This window comes from Pelodiscus sinensis, chromosome 1 (genome assembly GCF_049634645.1).
Source record: "Pelodiscus sinensis isolate JC-2024 chromosome 1, ASM4963464v1, whole genome shotgun sequence".
Lineage (NCBI taxonomy): Eukaryota > Metazoa > Chordata > Testudines > Trionychidae > Pelodiscus > Pelodiscus sinensis.
This window is the reverse complement of record NC_134711.1, coordinates 88,134,963-88,159,961: the sequence shown is the minus strand read 5'-3', so window position 1 is coordinate 88,159,961 and position 24,999 is coordinate 88,134,963. Positions and strand designations below refer to the sequence as shown.

The following is a 24,999-nucleotide window of genomic DNA, read 5'->3' as shown; positions in this document are numbered from 1 at the left end:
CGTGTCCTTTATTTTGTACATCACGAAGGGGGGCTAGGGAGGGGTAAGTGGAAGGAGGTGAGGGAGGAATGGGGTACGAGCCCCCGATGGGGAGGACTGGGGTGGTTCTGCGGGCTCAAAACTCTCCTGCAGCCTCCCAATTGACACCCCCCCAGATGGCAGCCTGCGGCAAATGCAGCCGGGTTGATGGCCAAGTGCTGTGATGTGCCGAGTGTGGGCATTCAGGGCACTCCAAGCCAGGACTGCTTTGCTGTCCCTCATCGAGGTAAACAAGCAAGTGGGGAACCCTGAGAACTGTCTGTCCGGGGTGGGGGTCGGGTCCCTTTAAGCACAGCCCTCAGCTAGCCTGAGACAGCAGCTCCACGCTCTAAGTCCTAACCTGATGCCCTGCCGGCACCTGTTCCAGCCAGCCTTAACTTCGGTTCAGGGTCCACTCAATGTGGACATGCTAGTTCGAATTAGCAAAATGCTAATTCAAACTAGTTTTTAGGTCTAGATGCACTAGTTTGAATTAGCTTAGTTCGAATTAACTAATTCAAATTAAGTTAGTTCGAATTAGTGCTGTAGTGTAGACATACCCCCACTGTGCTGCCAACCCTTGGTCTACCATCTTCTGACCACAGTACTGAATGAAAGAATTGTGCTATTTTACAGCCCCTTCTTTCAATTAAATTTTTATAAATTTTTATAACCCCAAGTATATAATATAGAGAGTTGGTCAGAGCTAAATATAGTTAGAGAAGAAAAAGCATAAAAGAAAATGATGAACAAGAGACTGAACAGAGAGAAGTTATCAGCAGTGGATTACAGAATCTTTGCAAGAAATTCCCAGTGATACATGAATTATTTAGTGATTATAAAATGCCATATTTCAAACAAAATTACAAATCCTTTTATTTTGGTAAGTTTTAACTCCTTGTCTAATTTATCAGCTCATCCTAAAGATTTTCTTGCCACATTGCACTCAATTTATATAATTTATCTTAAAATTTGGCAAGGACCTTTTTTTACTATAATTGCATCAATTTTGCAAATTCTTCAAGTCTATACCTTTCTGTTTCTAATTCATGTTTCCTGTGTCAAGGGAAACATTAAAACTTGGTGACTCTCAAATACTTATTTTAAAATTCTTTCACAATATGACCACAGGCATATTTATACATGGAAAAACAATTTAAATGGATCCTTGCCTCAATGAATTTCTAGACATTGGTAAAAGAAAAATATTTATCAATAAAGAATGTACAGATTCCACATTTGAAATCTCTTCTAATAAATGAGCAAAGCAATATGAGGATTGTTTCTCAAAAGATAGTATAGGAAGGCTGGAGGCCCTGAAAATATTTTCCATGGCTTTCTATCTTTGATATATAGCAACGTTATCTACAACTAGAGGGGGTCCTATGACATGCAGATCAGTTTTAATTTGATTTTCTTCTTTAAAAAGGTTTGTATGATTCCTCTCAGTTTATTCTACTGATTATTGTTTTGTTTTTTAAAAAATCTGAGATACAACATCTTTGAATCTTTGATCCATTGTTTAGATCAAGTTGCACAATATAATGCCATCAGAACTACAATGCATGTAAGTTTAGTGTTTTGGCTAGATCCATATGATGGGAAAGATAAGAGCTTGGATGGAAAATTCATGTGCAGGGTCTCCAGTCCATATATAATTAATTTGATAAACTGGTCTAGTTGCCTAAGTAATTTTTTTTATTACTACCCTAAACACCTGGCCCTACTGAAGTAAATGGCAAAACTCCTGCAAGTACTGACTTGAATTGGGTGAGAATTTCTCCCTAAGATATGATATCTACCCATGCCAGGGCTTAAAAACCCAATCACACCATGTAACAATACCTATTAAAAAGAAGGCTGTTAATGCCTCCTCTGAACACCCTCTTGGAAGGGACATAACCTCAGGTCAGGGTTCTATACAGGACAGACTCCAGCAGGGCAGCTGCTCTTGCAAGCCCTGTCTCCCAATATTTTATCTTGAAAGGTACATCACCAGTGGGACATGTCCACAAGCCAGCAAGACTCCTGCTTCATTTTCTGCTTTCATCTTTTTTCATGCGGTCCCTCCCTATCACATGCTGTTGGTTCCATTCAAAGGAAAATACTCACCCTGCACATCTGCATCCAACAGACTGTTTTGGAGCAGCACAGGGCTGGACTGTACATCTGGCAGTGACAGCATAGGGTTACCAAAGTCACTTTGCTTCATGCCTCAGCATGTTTTAACCTGTTGTTGAGAAAGGGAACACAGGGAGGGGGTTCCTTGGCTCCCAACCAGGTCCTCAATAGACACATATTAAGTTCATATTGGCATGATGGGGAAGAGCTGAGGGTGGGATAATATGGGCTATATAGGTCAGGAGTGAGATGCGCTGTTGAAATAGTGGCGTCCCTGTGTTGTACAACAGTGGCTATCAATCAGGACTCAACTGCATCAGAATAGCTGGAGGAGGGAAACTTGCACAGAACCTGACTACACTATCTCTAAAAGTCAGACCTATAAATAACTGAAAGCAATATTGTCTGAAGGAGCACCCATGGAGCCAGTGCCACTCTGAGATCAGAACCGAAGAATTCTGAGGTCAATAAGGGACAGATTAGAAAGAGAGTGGGAGTGGGGGAGTTAGTCAGGGCTCTGCCCTCAGTGTGCTGCGAGTCTCTGGAGAACTCAGATGGACACTAAAGAAGAAGTGAGAGGGCAAGTTCCCTCATACTCTGAGATGTGTAGTCCAAGCGCGATCAGTCTTTCCCCTTAGATATTCTCATACAGGGCATCAGAGAGCACTTCTGGAGTTTCTTGCTGAGATTTCTAAAAAAAAAAAAAAAAAAGGGTAGGAATTAAAAAAAAAGAAAGAAAATTGTTCCAAAGAAGCCAAGCCAATTCTTAAGAACTATCTTGTGCAACTCACTCCACTGTCACGGTACATCTATACGGCAGGGCAAAAGTCGAATTAAGCTATGCAATTTGAGCTCCATAGCTTAATTCAGCTTTTGGCACTGTCTACAGAGCAGGAAGTCAAAGGAATAACACTCCTCCTTCCACTTCCCTCCACTGAGGCTTACAGGAGTCGGAGTAAGAAGTCCTCCAGCTCAACATTATTTTGAAATAATGGTTTGCAGTGTAGATACGCTCTGTGTTATTTCAGAATAACATCAGTTATTCAAAAATAACACTGCTGTGTAGATGTACCTCAGCGGCCACTAGTGATTCACGGAATGGAATTCACTCAGTCAGCAGAATGCTGCTCCACTGGAGAAGAACATTAATAATAACCCTGTTCAAGGTATAAAAGTTGCTTCCTATTTTCCACTGTTCCAAAAAACCAAATAACCTGGGAAGAAAAAGGGGATTAATCTTGGTGATTTCAAAAGTAAAAATAAATCATTCTGGATTCCGTAAAAGAGGAATATCCTGATATCCCCGGTTCTGTTTCTTCAATAGTTGAATCTTTTCCACACCACTGTATCAGGCATAGACAAGGTACCCACAGACACAATGGTTGCATGTACAGCAGAGAAGTGACCTATTCATTACTAGTTGAACTGCTGGATAGTGCAGAGGTGCTGTGCTCCCATACTAGCCTTCTAGCTATGGGTGCCTGCAAGCCCTGCATCCACACATTGCTTTCCTTGAAAACACTAACACTAGGCTGTGGTAGCAACAGTGTGCACACTGGTCTAAACCAATCACTGGCATTTTATCCTCATGTTGCCTAGAAATGCCATTAGCAGGATTACTGGAAAGAGTGGTAAAAATCACTGGCAGATACTGACTACTAGCCATCCCACTGTTACTAGCATCGGTGAAACACTACCAGTGCTAGCGCTATGGAGGGTGAATCCAGGACAATCCTCAGTGTCAGTGCAGCAACAGTGGCCGGCCTTGGTCAAAGTAAGCGCTGTCCTAATCGCAGTGCAAATACTTGTGGAGTATTAATTGTAATGCCATGTCTGGGCATGTGATGCATTACAGGTGAGCTAGGGGCTGCAGTGGTAGGTAGCACATCTAGCACAGTGAAGGCAAGAGACAGTTTGGGCCAAATTTATCCACACTGTCTTTGAGGGAATTACATCACAGATTAATCCTGCCCACCATGTTTATCACAGTTTTCATTCATTCTTTTGTTCATTGCAGACAGAGGCTGGCACATAAGCAGGTGGGAGCTCCATAAAACAAACCTTCCCATTCTATTCCTAACATTGCACCTGCCAAAGAACCACCTCTCTACCCTCAGCCGCTCACATTACTGAGTCTGGACACAGGGCATCTGGTAAGGGAGATATAAAACATTACAGCAGTGCTCAGTTCTTTACTTTCTGAATGATGCAATCAGCTGAATACAATATATGAGACTGCTTTTGATGGTGGAGAGCCAGAAGGCGCTTACCTTTTCTTTCTTCTTTTTCCTCTTCCCTGTTTTCTCATAGTTTTCATTTCTACTGCCAACTGTGTCTGGCTGTGAGCTGATCATGTCTTGAACCTACAAGAGATATACCAACATCGCTCAGCAATAGCAGGCCATTTTGCCCTAGCGTCCACTCCAAATGCTCTAACCTCCAAATTAAATGGCTCGCACGTGGCAGTGTCAGGGTTCCAATAATACATCAAGTTGCTCCATATTTAATCTGGACCAACATGATGAATACACAACATCTCCACCCCCTGACTGAATCACTCAGATTGCCCAAAGAAAAGAGATTGGGACTAAAGAAAGGGATCTAGAGGACATAATGGACTACAAGCTAAATATGTGTCAATAGTGTGACACTGTTACAAAAAAAAGCCAACATGATTCTGGGATGCATTAACAGGAGTGTTGTGAGCAAGACATGGGAAGTCATTCTTCCGCTCTACTCTGCGCTGATTAGACCTCAGTTGGAATACTGTATCCAGTTCTGGGCACCACATTTCAAGAAAGATGTAGAGAAATTGGAGAAGGTCCTGAGAAGAGCAACAAAAAATATTAAAGTTCTAAAAAACATGAGCTATGAGGGAAGGCTGAAAGAATTGGGCTTGTTTCGTTTGGAAAACAGAAGACTAAGAGGTGACATGATAGCAGTTTTCAGGTATCTAAGAGGATGTTACAAGGAGGAGAGGGAAAATTGTTCTCCTTGGCCTCTGATGATAGAACAAGATGCAATGGGCTTAAACTGCAGCAAGGGAGGTTTAGGTTGGACATAAGGAAAAACTTCCTAACTGTCAGGGTGGTTAAACACTGGAATAAATTGCCTAGGGAGGTTGTGGAATCTCCACCTCTGGAGATATTTAAGAGCAGGTTAGACAGACATCTATCAGGGATGATCTAGATGGTGCTTGGTCCTGCCATGACGGCAAGGGACTGGACTTGATAACCTCTAGAGGTCCCTTCCAGTTCTAGTGTTCTATGATTCTATGAAAATCTACAGAAGAATGAATGGGATAAAAGGTAAATTGCAACCTCCTGTGCTTCCTGACTTAAAACACAAGAATAAGAGTTCATCAATGAAATTGAAAGGTGGCAAAAACTTTCCGTAAATTAGTGTATATAACCCGCACTAGTGTATAATCCGCACCCGTGCATAACCCACGTTTTTTCCTGAATGTGTAAAAAAAGTCTTAGATAACCTGTGCACGTGTATAGCCCCTGGGTTATATATGCTACTTTAAGGTACCTGGTAATTGCACATACCAGTTGCAGCCTCCGGGATGGGGGAACGGAGAGCACAGCACAGGCAAGCTGGCCGACTTGAAGGAAGGGAGCCGCACTCGCACCCAGGTTTCGCGCAGCCACAGCCAGGCGCAACCCACCCTCCTCCAGGAGGGGGGAACGAAGAGCGCAGCGCAGGCAAGTAAAAATAAACTTGTATACCCCGCAGACATGTATACCCTGCGTGGGAGGGGGTGGGGGTTGTGGGGTTTGTAAAACATTGTTTAACCTGCGGGTTATATGCGCTAAAACACAGTAAGTGATAAAAGGAAATACTTTTTTACACAGAGCACAATTGGTCTGTGGATCTCACTGTCCCAAGATATTACTGAGGCTAAGAGGGCTGGTGTGTAAATTTCTGAGGTTACTGGATGGGGCTCACGCCAGTTCTTTGTTGGATGGGCAGAGAGGAATCCTCAGAGATTGAACCTGGCCCTGGCTGCTGGCAGAAGGGTTACAATAGTAAATAGATTTTTAACATAAACAAGAGTTTGCAAAGGATAGGACTACTTGTTTGAGGCATATGCCAACCACTAACTATTTGGGGAGAGGAGGAAATGAACTCATTGCTGCCTATTGCAGGGTTTCTCCCTCTGAAGCTGCTGCTGCTGCTTGTTGAAGACAAGATATTGGACTAGATGAATCACTGGACTGATCTAATATGGCAACTACTATTATGCCATGTTGCAAAGTCAATATGCAGTTGGAGGTCACACTCAGGCATTATCTACATTAGTGTCCACCATCAATCTAATCTATGTGACCTCAGCTACACAAGAAGCGTAGCTGAAGTCAACATACTTACTACAGCATCTTGTGTGCGGTAAGGTTGGCAGGGGTTGCTCTCCTGTTGACACAGGTTATGCCTCTCATCCTGGTGGAGTATCAGCATCAACGGGACAGCGCTTTTAGAGATCATTTATCACATCTGAGCAGATGCGATAAAGCGATGGCCAGTGGATCGATCACTGCAGCGTCGATCCCTGGCGTAGTGGAGACGAGCTCTAATGTGCCAGCAGTGGATTTAACCCAAAGGCACTGTCCATGTTACAGTTTTCAACTGACCAAAAAGGTTCAGACCCAAAATGTTTAGTAAGACAAGAGAATATGAATATAAATACTTCAGCTACAAAAAATAATTTCAATAATATTAAGAGTTTTGGGGCGAGGGATTTTTTTTACAACTAAAAACTTTCCTCGTATCCTTGCAGCCCAAACACAGCAGTGCCAAGATTAAGAACTGGGGTGAAGGTGTGTGTGGTTAAGGCATCTGAAATGCCCAGCACATTCTAGATGCAAAGTTCCAGAGAGTCCGGCAGTGGGAAACAATTGGTGTTAACTGGATTCCGAAGATAAAAACAGAGCAGGCTGGAAGTAGTTTGTAAACAGAGGCCCTTTCACTCTGCTAACCTGATTTATTTTCATTGTTCCTTTCTGCCCCTGTTTATTGCTGTATTATTGTAGTTAATATGAGACATTATTTACTTATTGGATCCTGGACACACAATATGCAAAAGAATAAAAAAGTAAACACAGCTAGAAATGAGGCAAAAGGACTCACCAAACCTTGTTTCAAGACTTCACACAGAATGCAAAAGGTAATTGCAATGGGGTGGACCACCCTCACATTGGAGAGAAAAGGGGCTGCAGGAACAACTCAGGACCCACAAACTCCCTTCTCAGCAGGCCTGCAGGGCATACTTTAATTGGAGGAGGGACAGCAAGCCATGACACATGCCAAGGAGGGACAAGATGCAAGAAGGGCATCAACTGGACCATACATAGCAGATGCCTTCCCTTTGGTGCCCAAGAATGCCCTAAGTCAGAATCTAGTGAAGTAGGAGAGTCTGGGTTCCTGTACCCCTAACCACTAGGCAAGTGGGCCACCAGAGACTAACTGCCAAGCAGGGGCTCCACCTTCCTCACAATAATAAACAACAACAAATGGGAAATGTCATTGAATCCAAAGTATTTGCAGTAGCACAAATAAGAACCTAAGCCCACTCCAAAAAAATCAACAATAACCACCCAACCCACACAGTACAGGGAAACCTGCACAGGAGTGCACCAAAGGAAGTCTCTCTCTCCCTTTGAGATTGCTCCAGAATGTCTCCTACCATAGAGGTAGGGTCAGATTGACTCTCCCATGGGCCCAGGGCTATTAGATTTTGGGGCTCCTGTATACAAGTATTTTTCCTATTTTAAAACAAAATTATCACAATTATGCCATCAAGGTTATTAACTCCTGCTAAACTTGCCTTTTAATGAACATAAAGCCATTCTGTGGTTACATTTCAGTCTTAAAACACGTAGAATATAGTTAATTCAGAATAGCCCACTTCTTACCTTAGAACAGCTATTATATTAGTGTCTTTCTGGGTGGGAGGTTGGGTGCAGGAGGGGGCTCCAGGCTGGTGCAGAGTGCTGGGGTGCAGGAGGAGAGAAGAGGGTGGGCTCTGAGGGGGAGTTTGGTGCAGGAGGGAATCCTGACCTGTGGCATGGGGTTGGAGTGCACGAGGGGGTGCAAGGTGTAGACTCCAGCCAGGAGGTGCTATCACAGGCAGCTCCCAACAGGCTGCCTGCATGCTGTGGCCCCACACTGCTCGCAGAAGTGGCTAGCTGCTGGCAACATCTCTGTGTGCCCCTGGGGAGAGGGGGACAGCATGTCTCCCTGTGCTGCCCACTTCTGCCAGGCCTGCTCCAGCAGCTCCCATTGGCTGGCTCCCGGTCAAGAGGAGCTGTGGGTAGAAGCAGTGCATGGAGCCAACTCCCACCCCGCCAGGCATCCCAGAGACATTCTAGCAGCTGGCTGCTTCTGGAGCAGCATGGGGCCACAGCATGCAGGCTGCCTGCCCGAGACCCATGGCACCACTGGTCTTTTAGCAGTGCTGAGATCACAATTGACTGGCAGAGGATCCAGAATCGATCAGTTTATTATGATCAATGGGTTGGTGACCACTGATATAATTATGGATTTATTGTTATGGGAGCACTCCCCTGGTACCCTGCACTGCCCCTAAAGCCCCTGCATGAATCCAATCCTGCATACAGGGCACAATTCTGCTCCACTTTTATTAAACCACCTATAAAAAGGGAAATAAGAACAAACCAGGAAATTACAGCCCAGTCAGTTTAAATTCTGTGCCAGGAAAGATAATGGAGCAAATAATTATAGAATCAGTTTGCAAACATCTAGAAGATAATAAGGTGATAGGAAATAGCATGGATTTGTCAAGAACAAATCAGGTCAAGCCAATCTGATAGCTTTCTTTGACAGGGTAACAAGCCGTGTGGATGGGGGCGGGGGAAGCACTAGACTTTAGTAAGGCTTTTGATACAGTCTCACATGACCTACTCATTAACAAACTAGGAAAAAACAACTTAAATGGAGCTACTAAAAGGTGGGTGCATAACTGGCTGGATAACCATCCCCAGAGAGTAGTAATCAGTGTTTCACAGTTATACTGGAAGGGCAAAACGAGTGGGGTTCCACAGGGGTCGGTTCTGGGTCCAGTTTGGTTCAATATTTTCATCAGTCATTTAGATAATGGGATAGCGAGTACACTTATAAAGTTTGTGGATGATACCAAATGAAAGGGGCTTCAAGTACTTTAGAAGATAGGGTCATAATTCAAAATTGTCTGGAAAACTGGAGAAATGGTCTGAGATAAATAGGATAAAATTCAATAAGGACAAATGCAAAGTACTCCATGCAGGAAGGAACATACAGAATGGGAACTGGCTGTCCAGGAAGAAGTACTGTGGAAAGGTATGTAGGGGTCATAATGGACCGCAAGCTAAATATGAGTCAGTGTGACACTGTTAAAAGATCCTGGAATGATTTTTTTATCAGGAATATGTAAGCTAGACACAAGAAGTCATTCTTCTGCTCTACTCCATGCTGATTGGGCCTCAGTTGGAATATTGCATCCAGTTCTGGGAGCCACATTTCAGAAAAGATGAAGACAATTTAAAAAAAAAAAAGTCCAAAGAAGAGCAACAAAAATGATTAAAGGTCTAGAAAAGAACTAGGTTTGTTTAGTTTAGAAAAGAAGAGACTGAGGGGGGACATAATTTTCAAGTACCTAAAAAATTGTTATAAGGAGGGAGAAAAATTGTTCTCTTTGCCTCTGATGATAGGACAAGAAGCAAAGGGCTTAACTTGCAATAAGGGAGGTTTAGGTTGGATATTAGGAAAAACTTCAAACTGTCAGAGTAGTTAAGCACTGGAATAAATTGCCTAGGAAGATTGTGGAATCACCATCATTGGAGATTTTTAAGGGTAGATTAGATGCACACCTGTCAGGGATGATCTAGATCAGGGGTGGGCAATAATTTTCACATGGATAATTCATTCACTTAATGAATTTTGGTATGTGGTCACAAGCCTGTTCCACCCCTGAAAGGGATGGGTTCTGGAGAGGAAGGGGCAGGATTGGGGACTAGCCTCCTGGGGCCAGAGGCTTTGAATTACAAACACAGCAACGGGCTTGTGGCGCTGCCACTACTGCATTGCCTGGCAGCTGCCCATGGTTGCTGCGGCTATTTAAAGAGCTCGTGGCTCTGGCCCCGGCCCCTCCTGGGCTGGAAACCGCAACCAGAAGCCATTTAAACAGGATCCTGCTGGCTGAGGCACCCCTGGAAATTTGGTTGCACGGGCAGAAGAATATAAATAGAGAGTGGCCAGATGCAGTCTGGACCAAAGTGTTAGGCGGGCCGGATCCAGCCCCCAGGCCGCATCTTGCTCAGCCCTGGTCTAGATATGGCAGGACCCTGAACTTGATGACCTCTCAACATCCCTTCCAGTCCAATGATTCTGTTAAGCAACTGAGCTCTTGAACAATTGCTCAAGAAGCATTTCACTCACTGTGGTTTTCATTTTAGCAGTAAAGGGGAAACAAATTATATGGGGCTCAGAACACACTGAGCCCAGTTTCCAGGGCTAGCTGACCCACTCTCATTGTAAGACCAGAAATGTGGCTGCACAGTCCCTTTCCTGGATCCCCTTGGCTGCCAGGGTTTGCATCAACCCTGGAAGAATTTAGAGCAGTATCAGAGCTGCTTTACACTTTTGGCCCACGGTAATGGCCCTCGGGGGGCTGTTGCATCAGGTGGGGATGGCTGGAGTATCTCAGCCAAGCTCCTATGCAGGGATTTCTCCATGCTGGATGAATCGTCAGCTGTCTGATCTTGGCACTGCCTGAACAGTCCAAAAGGGCCATATGGGAAGCCCGGACCAGTCCATATTCCACAAAGGTCTGGTCTCCTCTGCATACAGGGAGGTTTCCCCTGCTAGAAATGATCTCAGATCTCCCACCATTCCTCAGAGCAAATCTGACAACACAGCACCTATATCAACCAGGCCTCCCTAAATGAATAATGTTTGATAAAATGATGGTTTAACCAGAGAGAAGCGAGACTGGAAATGCATCATCCCAGACTAGGAGCGGGAGGAACTCAGCCTTTCCTCTTCTGGGTGGGAGGAGTGGAAGCAGCGGTTAGATTTACAGCCTTTGTAAAGCACTGCAGCTCTGTGGCAGTTTCTATGCCATGCCCAATTTCAAAGGGAACCCCCAGCAGGGCAGGGTCAGGATTACTTGCGAGGAGACTTACCTTAGCAGTGGGATTCTTCTCAAGCGACAGGCTCTTTGTGTCATTCTCAAGGACAGAATAGACCTCAGCTTGATGGGATTCTAGGCACTAGAGAGGGGAGAGAAGAGGTTTGTGTCACATCATATAGTGCATAGTGCAGTGCATATAGGTTAAAACAGGGCTACTCGACTTTGGAAGCCCCAGGGGCCACGATGATACTCACAGCACATGCCGAGGGCCACAACTTAAGTGTGGTTGCATGTACATGCACATATATATGCAAATAGCTTCTTTCATACTGACGGGCATGAATATAAAGATTAAGGCAAGACTACATAACATGCAGGCTCCATTCAAGTCATTTCTGCTGATATTAATAAAATGCAATATTTACCCAATTTCTACCCATATGACAGCACTTTTCATGAGTAATGACAATCCAGGAATTTAACTACTAAAATGCATATCAACAGGAGGCCATTATATTGACTTGTCATTGTGGAGCGTGTTCCCAGTGGAGGCCATGTTCAAAAAATCCCACCCGCGGGCCACGTGTTGAGCCCCACGTAAATACAAACCGCACCGCAGGCCGCAAACAAACGGGCCGTGGGCCGAATGCAGCCTGTGGGCCACGTATTAAATAGCCCTGGGTTAAAACATGCACAGTTGTCTGTTCTGGTCAGGGAGTCCCCAACATCCTAAATTTAAGTTCTGACGAGCTTATACCCTGTGTCTGCAAGAGATCCTAAAGTCTGCAAAAAGCCTGTTCTAAATCTGGTTGAGATGAGATTGCTTCCTCCCCATCAGGGCAGCCCCATCCTTGTCAGGATTTTGCATCACGGAAAAAAAAATTTTCTCCCTAGCATATAAATGTAAGAAAGCAGGACCCCTCCCTTCTGCCTCTCACTACCCCAAATTCTTCACATAATGCAGAACAAGACCCTCCAGTATGGGGGACTTTCACTGCCTAGTGGGTCAGAGGGGAACCTGCAATCAAGATAAGGTCTGGATGGTACAATATGGTATTGGAGTCCAACTTATTCCCAGGTTCCAGTTGTGATCAGGCTGGGCTTTTGGGGGTGAGAAGAGAGGCTGAGCTGATGTTCTGATGCCTAACAGGAGAGCAAAAGGCAGGAATTTCATAGCCACTTAAAATGGGGACAATTTGCATTTGTTTTTCACACCAGGAACTATTCTTCCTCCTTAGAATGCAGAAATAATATCAGAACAGATCCCCCCTCCCCCACATCCACACACTGCCTCACTCACACACTCCAAATTACATGCATACTTACATACATACACCCACACACTCCCCATGAATCAGGGCTTTAATTCAGCCAGAAGGCTCCAGAGTGGAGCTCTGGCAAATATTTTTAAACCTCTGGGAGGCTTCAAGCTGGATCCATAGCTGTAGCCCAGAGCCCCAAGTCCCAGCATGTGAACCCCACACAGCAGAAGCCACAAGACCCAGGGTCCCCCTCATGGCTGATGCCCCACAACTCTGGTGCACCTCCCCATGGGGCTAAAGCCCTAAGACCCTCCCACCCCATAGATGAAGCTGGAGCCCTAAATGGGGAGGTTGGGCGGGGGAGGGCCCCTGGGAAATACACTGTGACAATTTAAGCCCTGCCCGGAATGTTCACACATATGTACATGGAGAAAGACACAGACACACACACGCATCCTACGTGTGTGCACCGCTCCTTGTCCCTCAAATAATCGTGTCACTAAAAATGCATGTCAAATTGAATGATGCTCCAGATCTGCCTGCAGGTTCTAATATAACAATCAGAAGGACTTTTCCATGTGTATTTCAAGGATGACAGCAGGTTGCCACGGTGGCTGTTTCTCTGGCAACAAGAGGATGGGAGGAGCTTTGGCAGGCAGGAGGGGCTGGTGCTCTTAGGGAGGGATTGCGCAGTGAGTGAGCCTGTCGTGTCCCATTAATACAGCAAAGAGGAAAAAAGCAAATGGCTGGGGTCGATCCTGAGAGAAGCTGAGCATATATCACCCTATTCGTTTCCCTGCAAATTACAAATGTTCAGACCCCCTCAGAATCAGGCTAGAAGTGATTATGATTTAAAGGAGAGCAGGGTGTGTTGGATGACCTCCTGAGGTCTCTTCTAGCTCTATGATTCTATGAAGGGGGATGAACAGCTTGCCCTGGGACAGAAGGGGAAGTCAAAAAGAGCCAAGCATCATGTGGTTCCTACCCCCGCTCACACTTTAAAAGAGACAAACATTAACAGTTATTTCATCTGGCCACTTAGGCTACGTCTACACTAGCATGATTTTCCAGAAATGCTTTTAACTGAAAGTTTTCCGTTAAAAGCTTTTCCGGAAAAGCGCGTCTAGATTGGCAGGACGCTTTTCCGGAAAAGCACTTTTTGTGGAAAAGCGTCCGTGGCCAGTCTAGACGTGCTTTTATGCAAAAAAGGCCCGATCGCGGCTTTTTTGCGGAAAACAAATCTCAGCTGTCTACACTGGCCCTTTTGCGCAAAAGTCTTTTGGAAAAAAAACTTTTGCCCGAACGGGAGCAGCATAGTATTTCCGGAAAATCACTGACGATCTTACATGAGATCGTCAGTGCTTTTCCGGAAATTCAAGTGGCCAGTGTAGACAGCCGGCAAGTTTTTCCGGAAAAGTGGCTGATTTTCCGGAAAAACTTGCCAGTCTAAACGCAGCCTAAGTGTCTTCAGCAGCCCCTTGTTCAGCACATACACACATGCGCGCGCCCAGAGCGCCCCTCTCCTCTTCCTTGCTCTCGGGTCCTTTTCTGCAGCTGGTCACAGAGTCTCTTGCCCTGGGCATTTTTTTCCCAGCAACGGAGCCATCAGGCTGTGTGCACTACTGTGCCGTAACCAGCTCCAGCCCCACACAAGCTTCTCAGAGCGAAGATGGGACTAAAGGAGGTGCTTTTGGCCCTCCTACAACATTCCTTTTCACCCTGTCCTGGGAGATCAGCTAGATTCGCACCCACAGACGCCAGGGAATAGGAGAGCAATCTGTACCCCGGGGAGCTCTGCTGGAGGAGGAATTCATTCCAGGTTAGTGCCAGCGAATGGCACCTTTACGTTTTGGCCAAGGTGTCATAGGAACCTCAGCAGCTAACGTTTCCCAAGAGACATTAAATGAGTGCCTCTCCCACCCAGGGAGAGTAGTCTTGCTCCATTTAAAGCCAATCCCAACTATCTCTTAGAGACTGCCCTGGACAGTTTCTAGCTGCCCACGGAGCAGGAGCAGTGGGAGCCCTGCACCATCATGCCCAACAGCCCTTCCTTTCACAAAGCTGACCCAATGTTTAAAACTGTTCAGTTCCGGCCTGTTAGACTGAGCTTTGTGTCGGCACCTTCAAGAAGGTAACATGATGGAATGTGTAATTCAAATGGAGAAGAGGATGCCTGACAATGCTGACTGAGCAAGAAATTGATTGGAATATTTTGTTAATCTCCTTGCAGAAATCATCCACTTTTATGGGAAAATTCTCTATCTTGACTAAAAAGTTGAAATAAAAAGAGATTTCTAAAAGTAAATGATTTATCAGTTTAATTCCCCTCCCACAAATTATTACTCTGATATTTCCTGCTGGTTTTTTAACCTCACTTCCAAAAATTAAGAACCAACCAAACCAAACTCTATTCACCTCATAAGAACCATTGAAATTTGAGCTAGAAAAGCACTAGCTAGTCCATGCTCTTGACCACAGCAGCATCCCACGTTAGCTTTCCCTCTGGTAAATTCTCCAGAGCTTTGTCCAATCACAAATGATTCATGCAACTGAGCTTCCATCTCTCCCCTTGTGAGACTTATTCACTCCGTTACCGATCTCATGCTTAGAAAAGGTCTCCTGATATTCAGCCAATACCCGTCTCTGCTCACTTTCACCCTTTTGCTCCCCCTACATTTGCTCTGCTGACCATCTGAAGCAATTCCTTACCCAGAGAGGGGAAATCAATGCATTGCCACAGTCAGGCTAGGGGAATGGAAACAACCACCCTGGGCCAGTTTCAGGAGAGTTGAAAGGATGCCAATTTTATTCTGAGTAGAAAGTTATTGAGAGGAGATGGCATAAGAAGATACCTCGCCTCCTCACCAGCCCTCTCTTTGGAATCAAATCCTCTCTTATACTGAGGTGAATGGACTGCATTGTCTCTCTCCTCCACTGCCCTCCTCCCCCCCAGATCATGCTGTTTCTATGGGTGTCATGCTGGTGTACACATGGGGTCTAGCAGTAGGCCACACAAGATGATGGTAATTTGGGTACTCACAGTGTAGACAGAACCAGATGGTTCGGAGCTTTCTGCAGGGACTTGGGCTCCAGTATTTAGGACTGGGTGCATCTGGAAGCGGCTCCTCACAGGACACCTCACCTAATTAGGACAAGAGCCATGAGACACTTAACGCCAGGTCTGCTGTAAACACATGGCCTTCCAAAACATTAAATAAATGTTTGCATAATTCTTGTACTTAACAGAGGGCCTGTGATCACTAGTGAATCACACTTTCATCACTATGAGAACAGTAGGCTCAACCCTCTTCTTGCACCAGTATAAACCAATGAAATCAGCCGAGTTACATTGGCATAAAGCTGTGTGACAGGAGCACCAGACTCCCTGTTTATGCAAAAATGATGACTTCTAGCACTGAAATACAGACATCTCTGGGGTGGAGTTTGTACCTGTTTAACAGCACATAGCAATGCTGTAGGACAGGAAACAAAGAATGCCCATCCCTCTTGTAACTGTAGGGAGAAGGTTAGGGGGCAGAATGCAAGTACAGTACTTAAAATGGAACTTGGTCAGGAAACTAGGGCTAACATTATTACAGTAGCAAGAGACCTTTTATGAGTCAGCAATACAGTGAGGCAGTGGTCCAGTACTGATTTAAAGACAGATGTCCTCTTCTGGAATTTCCACCACCGTTTCCTACAGCAAATGGGTTTTTCATAGAGGTCTTGCATTCAAATATAGACCACACCTAACCCAGCTTAGTTTGTGAGATCTAACAGAGTCATACCCTCAGATACTGTGTACACAAAGGGCAGAAACAGAAGGTACAGCATAATACACCACAATATTGATCCACTTGATTCATGACTTTGTGGAGGGGGTTTACTTTTGTGAAGGAGAGTGTCACACTACCAACATGGGACAGGGAAACCACCACTACCACAAATACACTCTGGGTACGTCTACACTACAGCGCTAATTCGAACTAAGCTAATTCGAACTAACGCATCTAGAACTAAAAACTAGTTCGAATTAGCGTTTTGCTAATTCGAACTAGCAAGTCCACATTAAGTGGACTCTGAACAGGGCTTAAGGATGACCGGAAGCAGTGCCGGCAGGGCATCAGAGGAGGACTTAGAGCGTGGAGATGCTGTCTCAGGCTAGCCGAGGGCTGCGCTTAAAGGGTCCCGACCCCCACCCCGGACAGACAGTTCTAAGGGGTGCCCCACTTGCAAAGCAGTCCTGGCTTGGATTGCCCGGAGTACCCACACTGGGCACATCACAGCACTCGGCCATCAGCCCGGCTGCACTTGCCGCAGGCTGCCATCTGGGGAGAGGGGGTAATCGGGGGGCTGCAGGAGAGCTTCCACCCCCAGAAGCCCGCAGAGCCAGCCCAGTCCTCCCCATCGGGGGCTCGTACCCCATTCCTCCCTCACCTCCTTCCACTTACCCTTCCCTAGCCCCCCTTCTTATTGATGTACAAAATAAGGATAACGTTTCTTCCAACATTGACTCTGTCTTTATTGAACAAAACTGGGGGAGACTGGGAAAAGGAGGTGAGAGGGGAAGAGAAAGGCTGGGAGAGGGGAGGGCAACTAACATGATCAGGGGTTGGGAACAGGTCCCAGATGAAGAGAGGCTACAGAGACTGGGACTGTTCAGCTTAGAAAAGAGGAGATGGAGCGGGGACAGGATAGAGGTCTCTAAAAGCAGGGGTTGGGTGGAGAGGGTGCATTCAGAAAAGTTCTTCATGAGTTCCCATAAAGAAGGACTAGAGGACACCAAAGGAAAGGAATGGGTAGCAGGCTTCATACTAGTAAGAGACAGTTGTTCTTGACAAAGCAAATAGTTAACCTGTGGAACTCCTTGCTGCAGGAGGCTGTGAAGGCTACAACTAGAACAGAGTTTAAAGGGAAGTGAGATCAAGTCATGGAGGTTGGGTCCATGGAGTAGTCTTAGCCAGGGGGTAGGAGTGGTGTCCCTGCCCAAAGTTTGTGGAAGGCTGGAGAGGGATGGCACGAGACAAATGGCTTGGTCACTGTCTTCGGTCCATCCCCTCCAGGGTCCCTAGGGTTGGCCGCTGTCGGCAGACAGGCTACTGGGCTAGATGGACCTTTGGTCTGACCCAGGACGGCCATTGTAAGCTCAGGGCTCACGGTCGGGGGTCTCAGTGGACCCCCTTGATTTTCATGCACACCTGCTCCTGGGTGGCTAGGCTGGCAGCTCTCCTGCCCTAGACGGCCACTTTCCTGTGCCTAGTGCGGAGATCGTGGACGAGGTCCACGATGTCCGCACTAGCCCAGGAAGGTGCCCGCCTCTTGCGGTCCAGGGCAAGCTCCCGGGAGCCGCCAGCCTGGTCCCGGGAAGAGGGGGTGGGCTGGGGGACATCGGGTGGGTGGCACGATCCGTGCCAGGTGCAGGGTCTGCTGGCTGGGTGCTGGCAGGCTTGCACCTGGCACGGGCACCGTAGCCAGCCCGTGCCCCTTTAAGGGGTCCGGGGCCGGGAGGGGGGCATAGAGTTTCCCTGGTGTTGGCCAGAGTGGCCACCAGGGAAACCTGGGGAGGGCTAGCCTCCCACTGGTTCGAATTAAGGGGCTACACACCCCTTAATTCGAACTAGCTAGTTCGAACTAGGCTTAATCCTCGTAAAATGAGGATTACCTAGTTCGAACTAAGCGCTCCGCTAGTTCGATTCAAATTCGAACTAGCGGAGCGCTAGTGTAGCGGCTATGAATGTTAGTTCGAACTAACATTGTAGTGTAGACATACCCTCACGGATGAGACAAATTGTTAAGAAAAGACCAAAGTATTTGAAAAGCATTTCTGTCCTATATTTGGAAGAAAGCAGGATGACTTTTGTGTCATATCACAAGAAGATGATGAACCATTTTCCAACCCATTTGTAACTAGGGATAAACATTTAAATTTTCAAGCCTGGATAACTTGCACCAAGAAATTCTATGGCCAGCATTATACAGAAGGTCAACCTAGATGGTTCCTTCTGGTTTAAGAAAAAAAAAAAAGAAATCTGCATTTGAAGCACAAGATTAAGAAAGTCGAGTATACTTGCCTACAATGGAAAATTGAAAAGCTTGGGAGGGAGCACTGGGAGCATAGTTGAGAGAGTCTTTGGGCTCTCAGTTGCTGGGCTTGGTGCCATAGCCCACTCCAGCTGCTGTGAGAAGTGATTGCAGGGAAAGTCTTGCTCAGCCCAGCTGGGCTGGCACATGCTCAGTTGCTCTTTGGGGAATAGTGCTTGCACAGTCTGATTGACACCAGGAGCTTTTCAAATGAACAAATCAACGCATTCCCCCTTCACTTTGTTCTCTGACGTGGCTGAACCATTTTTGCTGAAACTTAAAAACCAAAACCACCAACTAGCTTGGGGTAGACTCTTAGCATTTCAGTCCAAATAGCTGAAGTTTGGTAACAGTATTCGCTACTGAAAATGGTGTCTTAAAATGGGAAGTGTCAAGAAACCTTAGCTACAAGCATTGCTACCAAATCCCCCTGTAATACTTATCTTATGACTTGCCTTTCTTTTCCACAGCAGAAGAGCTGTTTCAGTGATGCTCAGAATGGCGAGGATAGTGGTAAGAGCGATGAGAAATTTCCACAAGTTGTAGGTCGGCTCTGTGTACCCTTTGTCTGTGAGGAGGAAGGCAAAGGATTCATGGGTCTGGTTCATTTTTACCCCTAAGTTTTCCATACAGTAGCTGTCAACGGGCTAGAATTCCCAAGCAGCGCTGAAGAACGTATCTTTTAATATATATTTCCTTTTAAATCACATTCTGGGTGAACATGAAAGGTCCTAAAACTAAGACTGGTGGTGCTGGACAGACTCAAGTACAGGTAGACCCCTGCAAGCTTTCCCAAACTTTCCAGCTTTGCTGCTGTATCTCATGCCTGACATCTCACCTTCTGCTGCTCCACTCCTCAACATGCCCCAACCAACAGTTCAACACAAAAGCTTTGTGGGAGACGTAGACTGAGGGAGACAAGGGTGACACGGTGGAGTGATGGAAATAGGAACATATGGCAGGTAGACAAGCCAGGAGGTGGAAAAGTCATGAAGAGCCGTGAAAGTGAGGGCTAAAAAAAAGGCAAAGAAGAGGATATTTGCAGTTACATTCTGTACAGATTAGAGTAAGGTGGCACTTTTAGCTGATATAGGTACATTGGCAACATTTTGTAGTGTAAACCAGGCCTTAGCCTCTCTGTGCCTCCATTTCCCCATCTGTAAGAAAGGGATAATGCTGTTTACATCCTTTGTAAAACACTGACATTTATGGATGAAAAGTTCTACACAAGGGCTAAGTATTACTTGTTCCTAGCGTGTGCTAATGTAAAGAAAAAATGGGGGGGGGGGGGGGGGAGTCACCATTTCATGGGGAAACTCCAGCCAGATTTTAGCCTTTCAGACTTCCTCTTCTGATCTCTCACTGGCTAGTTGGGGCATGGTGGGAGCTTACCTCTAACAAGGATGAAAACCCCATTTCCTGTTTTCGTTGTGCTTTTCCACATGACCTCACAGTAGTAGGTGCCAGTAGCAGCGGAGTTTTTTAGTGGCCCAATTTTCTGTTCATAAGTCATCTCTACTGTCTGATTCTCCTTTCCAGGTGGGATTTGCTCAGATACTTTACGTGATGTAGGTATGAAGCTCTTGCCTTTTGAGTCCATTCGGTAATACCGGATTGAGAAGCTGGTGTATTCCTTCATATAGGGGTAGCTCACCAAGCACTTCATAGATACTTCTTCATTGGGAAAAGCGACCTGGACCAGAGAGTCTTGTTGTTTGACCTTCAGTCCTGCAACCTGCCATCCTATCCAATAGGAGACAATCATTAGCATCCCCCAATACACTCTCTCTCAGAGGCGTACACACAGCGGAATGCATTATCGCAGGGGTTGCTCCCAGCTCTGCAGCATCCAGGATTGTCAGAGGCAGGATGATACAGGACAACATGGACGTCTGGCCTGTTTTGGCAAGGCAACTCCTGTATGACCTACAGAGTCCTTTAGCTGAACAGTGTGTGATTTTAGATGCACTTGCTACTGCAGGCTTCTCTTTTTTCTTGTGAGTTCTTCTTTAGAACTCTAGCATGCCAAAAGGGGGAAGGAAGGAAGTGGACTGATTACTCAGTATGTGAGACTATGTTCTGGCTGACAAAAGTGGAAAGCAATATTCTAAAATTAAATCAAGTTGGATGTTTTGGATAATGCAGCCACTAAAATCCTAGGCCTCTGTGTCAGAGTGCCAATGTGCATATCAGTGTCAATGTGCATTTGGGAATGTGAGGTGAGAGTGAGGAAGGAAACTGCACATGCTGCACGCAGGCCAATATTAGACCATGAAAAATGTTAAGAGGATGCAGCTTCATCACTCAAAACTTTTGCCACTTTAAACAGCAAAGCAAAGGATGAATCAGCACATCAGGTACAGGAACTACCGGTAGAACTGTGCAGATCTGACACAGCCATGTGTGATAATCTCTCTTAAAGAGAGAGGAGAGACAGTTCCCATGATTGTTGCCAGGCTATTGGAAGGCTATCTGCTGCTGCAATTCACCAAGTGGTGATATATAGGAAGTTACAACAGAGGCTGCAGAAGCAAAGAGGAGAGATCACTTCTGGGCTCGGGTTTTTTTTTTTCTTTATGGTAAACAAAAGAGGGAACAACAGGGAAATGCCCACAGAAAGCCCATTTCACAGGGTAAAGGCCCCCGTCCTTTTTGCATTGTGAATCAGGTTTTAACCCCAGACAACCTTTGATCTGTTTATGTGAATACCTGCTGTTCCCAGTGCAAAGCATTTGACATAATAATGAATAGAGAACAGGAGTGGAGGAGTGTTGAAAGCATTTTCAAAGTTATCAAAAAACCATCAGTGCAGTTCCAGCCAACTGCTTTTTCTTTCTATTTACCAGTGGAGCTAGTTTCCTGCCACTGTTCTCACAATAAGTAATAAGGGAAGAGAGATCTCTGTCACCACCATACTTGGACTCTGTGGACAGATCAACTGAAAATTAGCCCCTCAAGATTCAGGGTATCTGCTGCCCTTTCCTCTAGAGTCTACAGACAGATTGCACCATGTTCCAAACTACACATGAACTTTAGTGGCCTAGGAACAGATGAGGAATACTGAATACCGTGTCTGAGTGATCTTCTCTCATTATCCCCTTCAGACAGCGAGTCTGAACTTTATGGGTAAGTCTGTTTACTTTACACAATAGGAATTCTGATTCTTTCAGTGATACAAGAACTGGAGGACAGAGATACATAGAGACAGCTAACTGCTAAGTGGAGTTCTGGGGTGGGGTGACGAAGGAAGAACAAGGTCAGTCTATATATATCTTCAGGGTAACCATCCCAATGAAGGAAAGGCTTCAGCAGATGACATAACAAGGAGTAGTGGGCAGAAGTTAAGGAAAAGTTTACATTAGAGCACTAGGAAAAGTTTGTTCCTAAAAGCAACTGAGCTGCAGGCTACGCCAAGGGAAATGCTCAAAATATCATCATGGCAAAGTCAGGAGCAGGTGAGAGACTAGGGTATGTCTACACTACATGGCTTCGTCGACAGAGCCATGTAGATTACCTTTGTAGACATAGGAAAATGAAGCGGCGATTTAAATAATCGCAGCTTCATTTAAATTAAAATGGCTGCCGCGCTGTGCCGATCAGCTGTTTGTTGGCACAGCGCTGTAGTCTGGATGCTCTGCGGTTGACATCAAAGGCATTTGTTGACCTCTCCAGTATGCCTCGTGAGATGAGGTTTACCAGGGAGGTCGACAAAGGCCTTTGATGTCGACGGGGGAGAGTCCAGACTACTGCGCTGTGCCACCAAACACAGCGCGGCAGCCATTTTAATGTAAATGAAGCGGCAATTATTTAAATCGCCGTTTCATTTTCCTATGTCTACAAAGGTAATCTACATGGCTTAGTCGACGGATCCATGTAGTGTAGACATACCCTATGTTAGAATGAGGAATGTACTGAAAGATCATCCAAAATGCAATGGTGATGCGGGAGGAGCAATGATTTGAATAGTCTCTTCTGGCCCTTCTGTCAAGTCTAGAACATGATTGCTCATCTTTTTCAATTTATCCTGTCCAGTATGACAATGCCAAGGCTTACATGAATGCAGCTTTCAAACAAGCCACTACAAACTGCCACTGTCACAGTGCAGGGCTGACACCTCCCTTCCTATGAATACCTGGAGCCATTACTTTACGAAGAACTAGCCACAGAGGACTGGAATCATTTTATTTAGGCCACAACACTACTTCCCTGTTCCCCCTCCCTGGCTGGTTTTCTTTTTGTATTCTTACAAGACAGACGGTTTAAAAGACAGAAAGAGCAGTAATGTGGAAGTTCCTACCAGGGGCTCCCTGGAAATTAACAAAAAGACACCAGCTGAAAAATTATGGTAATGTGACCAAAGGAGAGCATAAACCAAAAGAACAAAAAACACTTTTTACCTCTGAACTGAAGGAACCCGAGAAGAAGGAAGATGACATTTAGACTGGAGGCCATAGTAGGGTCAAAGACTGTAAGAAACAACCAGATCGAACACGCCAACAGACAAGAGATGTTGTTTTTGGTCAGGTATCTCCACAACTGAGGTCGTTTCTTCCTTCCTCCTTGCAAGGGAAGAGGTGGGAGAGGCAGGAGGATGGGCACATAATGCAACAGGCAGGCTGTTCCTGGTAGACATGGCTCCCTTCTGCTTTTCAGCTGAACTCCTCCCTGCCTCTGTGGTGGTTAGAAACTGCTGCGCTGGTATTACATCAGTCAATTGATGAACACAGCTTCAATGGCTTGTAATCACAAGACTTTCTGTCTGCTGACATCTGTAAAACATGACACACCTTTGTGGCATATCCAACTGCCCCCTCATGGCAACTGCACAGCCTTGATTAGGTTATGCTGAAAATGTTGCTCCCCACTGCTGCAATTGACCAGTAAGGTTGTCAGATGATAATGCTTTGCCCCTGGAGCAGGGGAGGAGCAGTTATAACTGTGCAGTCTTTTAATGGCATGAAGGTAAGATGCATATTGCAAGGAGAGGTGGTATAGTGAGTGCAATGTGAAGGAGTATACTGGCTGTATTCTGAAAGCAGCAGTGTCACAGGTTTCAGTGAAATGCTTTTATTTAACCATTCCTCCATCAGCAACACAACAGGTAAAACTTGATTGGACACCTGCAACACCCACAAGAGGGCACCAACCCCTGCTATCTCTGGCCCTTGCTAGGGCAGTGAGTTGGCTGGGGCAGGCGATAGGGAAGCAGTGTCTGCTTTGCATACTGGAAGGGGAACTGGCGACATATAGGAAGGCAGATTTGGCTATAGGTTACCATGTGCTGTCTTCACACATCATTTTACTGATTTTGAGTGGTTGTGTGACTGAGATTTGTTCTCACGCACCCTTTAGTTTAGCAACATCCTATGCCCAACCTTGCACCTCTAGCAATCAGTACACTCCACTCCCTAAATACAAAGACTTCTCCTGGATAGCACTTAGAGCTGACAGATGAGGAGAGGGGAAAAGCAGAGGCGTAGTGAGGGTGTTATGCGCCCGGGGGCAAAAGTAAAATTTGCATCTCTCCTGCTGCTGCACAGTGGGGCCCCGAACCTAGCACACAGCTGAGCCCGACCCTGGTTGGGGGGAGCTTGTACTGTGTCTTCCCCCGCCCCCTCCAGTTTGGGGTTGGGCGCCTGCACGCACTAACTTGCTGGCAGAGATGGAGGAGGGAGGGGCTGGCGGTGGAGAAGCAGAGAGGAGGCTCCAGCCAGTGGCGGTGGGCAAGGGAGGAGCAGGTGAGCTGAGGGATGACAGGGAGAGCGGAAGGGGACTAAATTGGCACCCCCCCCCAGCATGGCGCCCGGGGGCAACTGCCCCCCCATGTGCCCTTGCTACACCCCTGAGGAAAAGCAATGGTCTGGCATGCTGTGCAAGGCTGGTGCAATAGCTGTATTCCTTCAGGGGAGATTTGGCTCAGATTAACTGGAATTAAGCCTTCCACCCCCATCCCAAGAGCTGAGAGAAGTGGCCCTGGGCTGTCTCAGCTGGAAATCACTCTTTCACAGGCCTCATAGCTGAGCGCCAAGGACAATCAAGAGTGGCAATGAGACACTCAGGTCCATTTGGTATTTCTGAGATGCAGGCATGGACTGGGCTCCATGCAGATGTGGAGTCGGCATGACACATGACAGCATCTGACCAGCCTGAAGTGAGTCCTCAGGGTGTAGTTTGGGGTGGGAGTGTTACACCCACTCACGGAAGAGCTTTGTTGCACCAGATGAAGGGTGATGGATTTCTGTTATTTTTATCCGCCTGTACCCAGGAACCTTTGCATAGCCCAGTGTTGATGACTTTCTGGAGCACAGCATGGGCTGATTCTGTCTTTGATGTGTTTTCACTCTTATCAGCATTTATGGATGTCAGGAATTCAGCGTGATGAGTAAA

The 24,999-nt window shown here is 46.0% G+C and overlaps 1 protein-coding gene across 1 annotated transcript; it reads right to left on the bottom strand.

The window, feature by feature from the left end:
• Window positions 1-23,745, bottom strand: NFAM1 (NFAT activating protein with ITAM motif 1). The gene is made up of 7 exons (XM_006120502.4): window positions 23,010-23,745; window positions 20,005-20,355; window positions 19,068-19,180; window positions 15,572-15,673; window positions 11,322-11,408; window positions 4,410-4,502; window positions 1-2,830 (listed from the first exon to the last, which is right to left on the bottom strand). The coding sequence occupies exons 1-7, from the start codon at window positions 23,062-23,064 to the stop codon at window positions 2,774-2,776; spliced, it is 858 nt and encodes a 285-aa protein (XP_006120564.1). The 5' UTR covers window positions 23,065-23,745; the 3' UTR covers window positions 1-2,773.
• Between the last annotated feature and the right edge of the window lie 1,254 nt (window positions 23,746-24,999).